This window comes from Pezoporus occidentalis, unplaced genomic scaffold (genome assembly GCF_034315485.1).
Source record: "Pezoporus occidentalis ecotype Australia unplaced genomic scaffold, CSIRO_AGI_Poc_V1 ctg216, whole genome shotgun sequence".
In the NCBI taxonomy this organism is placed as follows: domain Eukaryota; kingdom Metazoa; phylum Chordata; class Aves; order Psittaciformes; family Psittacidae; genus Pezoporus; species Pezoporus occidentalis.
In genome coordinates this window covers 754,399-763,235 of record NW_026914029.1, presented here as the reverse complement: position 1 = coordinate 763,235, position 8,837 = coordinate 754,399, and the positions used below count along the sequence as shown (strand labels likewise).

The window sequence follows — 8,837 nt, the reverse complement described above, 5'->3', positions numbered from 1 at the left end:
TGAGGGACAAAGAGCAAGTTAAAGACTGAGAGCAAGGCTGCTCCGTGGATGTATTTCTGTGTGTATTTACTGACATATGTACTGGTGTCACTTGGTGGTGAATAGGGTGAATATACACCCTCCATCCCTCTGGACCTAGCAGCTGAGACCCTTGTCCTTAGGCACAAGTTGGGTGTTGTTGAGGGCCAGGGAGGAAACCATCCAAACCAGGAAGGGAGCCAATGGGCAACCCAAGGCCAGGGACATGTGGAAAGGGGCTGCGCTACATCCCTGGTGCTGGGTGATGGTGTCAGTGAGGTGTGCTGGCAGATGGGATATCAGGCTGCCCATAGGTGTTTATCTCCCATGGAAGTTGATCCATTGCTAGATACCCAACAAACTTGGCACGGTAAGATGGGAAGCAATAGAGAGGCTAGTAGTCCTAGCTCCCTGATAGCAATTTGGTTTTGGAGAGGCTCAAAGCACATAGGGTTTCCCATGGTAACACTGGGGAAAGCCTTTCGGGTAGAGGAGCATGGGGTCAGGATGTAGCTCATCCAAGGCAGGGAGACTTTCTGCCAGGCTCATACACCCCAGGGACAGCAGCGTTTGGGACACCCGGGAGGATGCACAGTGTAGGGCAGCTCACTCCTTGCCAAATCCCTTTCCTGAGGAAGCACTTACCTTACTGCTGGGATCACTCAAGGGGGTCATCAAGTCCCCTGTCCCCCTTTAGGGGAGCTCGTTGAATGTTTTCTCCCAGTAGATGGGGTGGAAACATGAAGCATCCCCCGGGGACTATCCCAGCCCCATGTTTTTAGGGTGAGATCATAGCTGCGCTGGGGAGCCAGCTTCTTCTGCTCCCGGTCCTTGTGGTCTTAGTCCTTTGATGAAGACTTTTTGTCCATGTCACACACCGTCAGATCCCAATGGGAGCAAACCACCCTTAGGAGTGTGTTGTCCACAGAGACTTTGTGGGTAGGTTTAGTTTTTGGAGCAGGTCTTGTTAAGAGACAATGGAGAAGATGCCAGGAACTGCTCAAAGGAAGCTCCCAACTGAGCAGCTTCTGCAGAACTTAGGTGAGCCATAAGAGCAAAGCTGGTCTTTACCCTGCAGGGTCTCCATCAACAGGTACGTGTGGGCCCCAGAGGAGACACATGGGATGAGGGACACTTGAACAGCCCCTGGTTGGGATGGGGGAGGTCAAAGCATCCATCATGGTGTTTATGGGGTCCATGAAGCAAAGCCCCGAAGGTACAAAGTTGGTCAAACTTTATTGATACACTGCACAATCACAACCATCTCTTATTCTTGCCGAATTAGAAAAGGTTACAACTACAATGTAACATGCACAAATCTCAGGTAGTAGAGCCACCCTTGGAATACAATGACGGAAACTCAAGACTGGCCATCACGGCCATCAGCCGGAGAGACCCGGGAGCCACATTCCCCCCATCCCGGGTGCCCGGCCACCCCCCCGAGCGTCCCAACGGGGAGAGCCGGCCTCCAAGAGCCAACACGTTCCTCACAATGGCACGTTACATGGCACGGGAATGTCAACCACCATCCAAGGCAGAGGATGGGGGAACCCCAACCCAGGGAGGAGGAGGAGGAGGACTGGGCATGGGGTGGCCCCGGCGCCAGGTCCGCTTGGCATCATGGTGTCTCGTCGTCACCTCCAATATGCCACTGCCCTTGTGCATCTGGGGCTATGTCAGCGTTTACTGTGGGGACAGGGACATATGGGGCTGGTCGGGAAGGGGCACGGAGAGGTGGTGAGGGGCCGTCACAGGGTGGTGTGGACTGGTGGAGGTGCTGGGGCAAGGTATCTCCTGCGCCCAAGGGGATTTTTGGAGCTGGCACATGAGAAGGATGTGCTTGTCGCCGTGCTGGCTGAAGATGGTGCCACCCAGGGCCATGTGCTAGGACCCAGCTCACTGCTGGAGAAGAGGAGCAGGACCACAGGGACTGCAGGACATGGACTCTCCAGGTCAGCCCTGTGCTGGATCCTCATCCATCAGGTAAGCCAGCGCATCGGGCAGCGTTGGTTTTAGCAGTCAGCCATGGTACATGTTGAACATCCAGGGTGTGGAGGCAGGACCATCCACTGAGATGTTGTAGTTGTTGCTTTCTTTTTGTGTAGGTCCTGTGCTTGTGGGGCTGCATAACGGATGGAGAGGTGGCCCATGGTGGCTTCTGGCTAGAGGGTGTAGCCCTCAATGACATGGTTTAGTGGTGGTCTTGGCAGTCCTGGGGTAATGGTTGGACTTGATGATCTTAAAGGTCTTTTCCAACCTGGTTGATTCTATGGTCTTGTGCGTTGAGGACCATCAGCCCCAGCTTTCTCCAGTAGGATGGCAGAGCAAGGAGGTTGTGGTAGCAGCAAAGTTTGCATGGGAAAGGCAGCGTGTGCATGGTCATTGCTCTTAAGCCATGTCACTTATGGAAGGAGAAGGAAGGGACAAGGTATGGGGAGGCATAGGGCAGGACTTGGATGCTTTGTGTGCTTGCTCGCTGTGTTATAGAGCTGAAGCTCTGTGTCCAGGCATAGGGTCTGGCATTGTAGGTGACTGTGCAGAGGCAGGACAGGAGGGTCTATCCCTGGTGCATTCCCAGGTGGACACGGGGCATTGGGAAGGCTCAGGGCTGCCACCACATACAGGACTGTGGTGCAGGATGCTGTTGGGGCTGTGATTCAGTAGGGAGGGAGGTTATGGGGCCATCATCACGGGTAGCAGGGGAGAAAGCAGAGGGTAGAGTCTGGTTGCATCCATTTTGGTGTCCAAGGCATGTAGCAGCAGCAGGGATTGGCAAGTAGCAAGCTCAGGGCGTGAGAGCTGTCCTTGTCCCTGCAGCAAGTGATGGAGCCAGAGCCTCCTCCATAGGGTCAAGTGCATTAGATGGACTTTCTTCAGGCAGGGGCACGTGGTGTGTGTGAGAAAAGGCAGAATGTGGATGTTACGGCTCAGAGTGTGCACCCATGTGTTTTCCACCCCTCAAAGAGCAGAGATACTTGGCCAAATGGTAGGAGAGGCCACCATGGGAGAACAGGGAGGTGAAGAGTGGTCGCATCCCCTCTGGGTGCCAGTGTCAGGACCTGGTGTTTTGCTGTGTCGTTTAGTGCCTCTGCCCAATGTGGTGGTGTTGTGCTTTTGATGGGCAGGTTGGAAAGTGCTTGGGAAAACACGCCTGGAGGAACCTCCCCAACTGCTTGAAAGGAGGTTTTAGTGAAGTGGGGAATTGTCTCTTCTCCCAAGGAACAAGGGATAGGACAAGAGGAAACGGCCTCAAGAGGTTTAGATGGAGCTGAGGAACAATTCCTTCCCCAAAGGGTGCTCAGGCATTGGAACAGGCTGCCCAGGGCAGGGCTGGAGTCACCATCCCTGGAAGTGGTTCCAAACCATGTAGCCGAGGCCCTCAGTGCCATGGGTTAGTGGTGGCCTTGGCAGTGCTGGGAAAAAGGTTGGACTTAATGATCTCAAAGGTCTTTCCCAACCTGGTTGATTCCATGGTTCTAAGTGCTGGCAGCACATGAGGACGAGAGCCATGGGGCAGGCCCTGACATTGGGAGGGCAGCAGAGGAGTGGACAGGGGTCTGGAGCAAAGAGGGGTGGCAGCCTGGCTGCCCGATCTGGTGAGCAGGAGGTCCCCAGGAGGGCTGGTGGCAGTCCTCAGGGCTCACATCCCTGGGTGACCAGGCTCCTGCCCTCAGGAATGCGATGGTGCTTTGGGTAAGGAAGATGGTAGCTGGGAGAAGGACTAATGTGAGGGGTTTGACCCTGGTTGTGTGGGCTGAGCCCCTTGGAAGGAGCCACTGAGGGCGCTTAGGGAGGAGCTTTGGCAGCGAGAAGTGACATTCAGGACCAAGAGGGCTGAAGGCAGAGCCATGGGGCTTCAGCCCTTGGGGTCTTTTCGGGCATAGGTGGCTTAGTGAAACAACGAGATGGATATCCCTGGCGACAGCTCCGTGCCTGTGGGGAGCCCCGTCTGTGCCGGACCACGTCCCTGGGGTGACATCGGTGGGTGACAGTCTGGTGGCACGTGGTGGGGTCTGTACAGCATAACCGGCGGCGAGAAGGGCACCGAGACGGGCCCATCCCCGGCTGCTCAGCGCCCATCCTCTGGCGCATCGCCCGCCCCATGGAGAGGAGTCCCCGGGTGCCGTGGGGGGCAGCGGGGGCCTCCCGGGACCCTCCGCTCCCTTATCAAAAGTCGAGGAGGAGACGAGCGAGGAGGGTGGCCCAAAGGCAGAGCCCGGCGCCCGCCCGGGACGCCGCGTTGCCGCCGTCGTGCACCGCTCCGGGGCCTGTGCAGGGGAGACAAGAAGACAAAGGCGAGCATTAAGGGCAGTGCAGGTGACCACGAGTGACCCACCTCATCAGTGTCCTTCATATCCCACACCCCATGCGCTGGGTGTTCCTGGGGTGTTGCATTCCCCACTCTTAGGGAGGTTAGTTTATGCATTGTTCGGCGAGCGTTGCTGGTGGTGGTGTTGGGGAGGTAGGCAAAGAGCTTGAGGGATGTTTAGAGGAGGCGTTGTCTTTGTTGGAGGAGGAGGAAGGTGCTTGGTGAGGCCCCATAGGCATGAGAAGGTGGCAGAGGACATCGGTTATTTGGAGTGTGGCTGTGCAGGCAAGTCTATAGCCAGGAGCACAAGGGTGAGGAAAGAAGTGTGCTGTTGTCTCTTGGTTTGAGTGCTCTTGGCCATTCTGGACTTGAGTCTTGGGGTGGGTAGGATGGACCCCCTGTGGCTGGGGATGTTAAGGGGTTCACAGGCTATATTTGGAGGTCTTTTGGTCCTGGACGGCAGAGTTAGTTGGTGAGGTGTAACACTTGCAAGCTGTTTGCCATGGGTTAAGCTTTGACATGGAATGGGAAGGGACAATATTTGAGTTAGCCTCGTGGAGACCAGTTGGCGTTGCCAGGGCAATCACAGGGGGTTGATGTGGGGTTTCTTCCTATCAGACACATGTCTAGGACAACATCGTGGTTTAACCCCAGCAGAAGCCAGGACAGACAGATAGTGGTGGCAGCAGTGAGGAAGAAGAGCAATCAGATGCCATTTCAGAGGTGCTTGGAAGTGGGCCAACTCATTCTCAGCACTAAAGGCATCAGCCTTTGGTGCTGAGCATGAGTTGGAGATGGCATTGGCCAGACATGTGGACTGTCAGGTGCATGGCAATGTTTTGATGTCATGGTGTGAAGGGGTTCTTAGGAAGCAGGCAAGGAGGAAGAGGAGGACAAAGATGATGCAGCCATTGAGGTCTGTGTGTGGAATGGAGGTCTGTTGAATCTCATAGGATGAAGGCTCTTATTTGGGAAGGATTTGGGTAGGTGGGTGCATGTGGGTGCCAGTTGGGAAGAGCCAGGGAAGCAAAGGCCTGGAGGAGAGACCAGGCACAGGTCTGCCCATGCTCCACATGGCATGGAGAGGCAGGAGGAGATGATGAAGGACAAATATAAGGTTGGAACATGGCCATGGTGTAGGGCTAGGCATGCCACCAAGCTGAAGAGTGTGGTGAGGAAGCTTGGTAGACAGATAGAGTAGAGGGGTTTTTCCCCAGGCAGCTTGGCCCACATGGACAGAAATGGATGGACAGCCAGAGAAGGAGGTTCCAGACCCAGAACATAAGGAAGTATGAGGAAATCCAGTGAAGACCAAGCGAAACAAAAGGTGACATCCTAGCAGGAGTCACTATGAATCCTCTGGCTGAGATGTAGGCACTGGTGAGTTGTTGTAGAGGGAGTTAGGAGGACTATCTGGATAGGTAGGACTTTTTCTTTTAGGACATCTCAGGTATCACCTGCGAGCAGCTCTCAATCCACAGCACAGAACCACATCTTTGTGGTGGAGACAACGATGGAGGACGTAATGATGGAGGAGACCATGCAACCATCAGGACTGGACGAAGCAGATGGGCCTGGTGGTGGGTAGGAAAGGTGGCCAACAACCAACACATGAAGAGATGATGGTGGCAGTGGGTGCTCTTCTTTGCAGGTCGGGCACCCTGGGATGGTCGGCGACGAGAGCTGCGTTTCCAGAAGGGACACAACATTTGGGATGGACTCTGGACAGGTATAAGAACCCCCTCTCTCCCCCTAGCCCCTTCCTTCCAGAGGGGAAGGAAGGGGTTGGGGGGACGGAAAGGGTTAGGGGAGGGGATGGAGGGCTTGGGGGGGTTAGGGAGGGCTTAGAGCCATCAACTAACTCCTTCCCTCCCCATATCCCTTGGGAGTTAGCTTTTCCTACACCTACCCTTCCTATGATAAGAAGTCTCCTCTGGGATGGGATTATGGTGCCTGGTGCCAATTGACATAGTGCAGGGGTGTCCCTCTGCTCCCCCTCCCTTCCCTTCTTATAAGAGGTCCCATGTGGGATGGGATTATTTATGGTGCCTGGTGCCAGCTGACAGAGTGCAGGGTAGGGGGGTCCCTCTGCTCCCTATCCCCCCACCCCATTTCCCCTGCCTCTATTCACAACCCACTACACTGATGTCACCAGTCTAATAAAGCTGTGCTAACCCCGAGTCAGCTGCATGAGCACACCCAGAGTGCCACCTGTGCTACCTCAAGTGCCACCTATACTACCAAACCTCCACTACCCTATGTGCCACTTACAACACCCAACCTAATACCTGTACTATCCCAAGTGCCACCAGCACTACCCAACCTAATGTACCCAGCCTAACACCTACACTACTTAAAGTGCCACATACTCTACTCAACCTAACACCTATGGTTCCCCAGCTGCTACCTATGCTACCCAACCTAACGCTCACACTACCTAAAGAAGTGCCACACAAACACGTATGGTTCCCAAAGTGCCACCTATGCTACCCAGCCTAACAACTATGGCTCCCAAAGTGCCACCTGCAGTATCCAACCTCACACCTATGATATCCAACCTAAAATTGCCAAGTATGCTACCCAGCCTAACACCTACACTACATAAAGTGCCACATACTCTACCCAGCCTAACACCTATGGTTTTGAAAGTGCCACCTACACTACCCAACCTAACACCTACAGTACCCAAAGTGCCACCTAGATACCCAGCCTAACACTTATGGTTCCTGAAGTGCCACCTACGCTACCCAAACTAACACCTGTGCTACCCAAAGTGCCAATCTAACACTACCCAAAGTGACCCCTAAATCCCAACCTAACACTGATGTTGTACAACCTAACAATTATGCTTCCCAACCTGATACCTATGCTAGCCAAAGTGCCACCTATACTACCTCAAGTGCCACCTATGATACCCAGCTTGACACCTACACTTCCCAATCTGCCACTACCTGTGCCCCTTAACAACTGCCTGCATCCTTGCCAAGGGGACAACCTGCAAATACCCTTCACTGTGTCCCCAGAGTGTGCCCTTACCTGTTGGGGCCTTCTCCTTGTGCCTGTGTTCCAATGATGTCCTGTCTCTCCACCCTAAACACCCACCATGACCACCACCAAGCACTGCTAAGCAGTGCCCTCCTGCATGAGCCAGTGCAGGTCTCCTCACCATCCTCTGATGTATCCTTGCGCTCAGAGCTGATGCCATTTGGCACCTCGATGGGATGGCATTGTTTCATAAAACCCACTCCCTTTCATCGCCGGCCACACATCCTCCTCCTCTTCGTCCTCCTCCTCCTCTTCTTCTTCCTCCTCCTCTTCTCCTTCTTCCTCCTCCTCCTCCTTACACCTTGCTGCAAACAAAACCAGGGTACCTACCATAGAGGATGATGCTGGCATTGGTGTTGCCCAGCTTGTTTGTGGCCACACACGTGTAGTTGCCATAGTCCTTCTCTGAGACGTTGAAGAAGGTCAGCGTGGACAGGCGTCCCTTGCTCTCGATCCGCACACCCTCCAGTCCATTGGCTAACCTGCAGGGTTCAAAGCCACACTGATGATACTTCGAGTGCAACACGCCATGCTTCTTGCCCTTCCCACCAGCTAAGTCCCACACATTCCCCCTCCAGACTTCCCTCATCCCACCAATACAAGCCCTGACAAGCGCTCCATCCCCTAACCCGTCTCCCTGCATAAGCTACGCGTCCCACATCAACCCTATCAGCCACCACCGTTGCCTCTGGAAGAAACAACCCACTTAGACCCAGCACAATGTGTTGAACCCACTCTGCCTCCATACACCTTAGCTCTCACCTAGTGTCCTCCTTGAACCACTGAAACTCTGCCACGGGGACAGCCGAGGCCTCGCACTGCAGGATGCCCTTCTGGCCCACCGAGGCGCCCGTGTTCTTGGCATTGGAGATGAACGGTGGGTCTGTGGAGATCCCATGCCATGTCACCCTGTGCCACGATCCCACCACCCACCACCGTTCCCCCGGCCCTTGAACTCACAGTTGACGGTGACTTTAACTTTCCGCACATCGGGAACAGCCACGTCATTGACGGCGCTGCATTCATACTCCCCGGACTGCTCCCGAGTGATGCCCGTGATCTCCAGGTACTCATCCTCGCTGACAAAACCCTGCCCTGGGAGATGGGCCAAACAGATCACACTGTCACCAGTGCTGGGATCTCACCCATAGACCTGCCCTCTTCTGACAGCCCCCAGTCTGGTCTCTCATCCACCCAGGAAGGTTGGGACATCTTCAACCCATACCTAGGCACAGCGTCTCTACCCTCTGCAACAGAAATCTTTGCACTGCCTTTGGCCACCTCTACAGGGACATAAAACCATAGAATCACAGACTGGTTTGGGTTGGAAAGGACCTTCAGCTCATCCAGTTCCAACCCTCTGCAATGGGCAGGGACACCTTCCACTAGAACATGTCACCCAAGGCTTTGTCCAACCTGGCCTTGAACACTGCCAGGGATGGAGCATTCAGCAATTCTTTGGGCA

The 8,837-nt window shown here is 54.6% G+C and overlaps 1 protein-coding gene across 7 annotated transcripts in view; it reads right to left on the bottom strand.

The window, feature by feature from the left end:
* Positions 1–1,235: 1,235 nt before the first annotated feature.
* OPCML (opioid binding protein/cell adhesion molecule like) overlaps positions 1,236–8,837 on the bottom strand; it is a 325,783-nt gene continuing 318,181 nt past the window's right edge. For all 7 annotated transcript variants that reach the window (XM_062619950.1, XM_062619949.1, XM_062619952.1 and 4 more), the window contains 4 exons: positions 8,333–8,467; positions 8,135–8,255; positions 7,703–7,854; positions 1,236–4,286 (listed from right to left, as the gene is read on the bottom strand). In XM_062619950.1, coding sequence (XP_062475934.1) covers positions 4,186–4,286; positions 7,703–7,854; positions 8,135–8,255; positions 8,333–8,467 — 509 coding nt within the window. In that variant the 3' untranslated portion in view covers positions 1,236–4,185. The remainder of the gene's footprint in view (positions 4,287–7,702; positions 7,855–8,134; positions 8,256–8,332; positions 8,468–8,837) is intronic.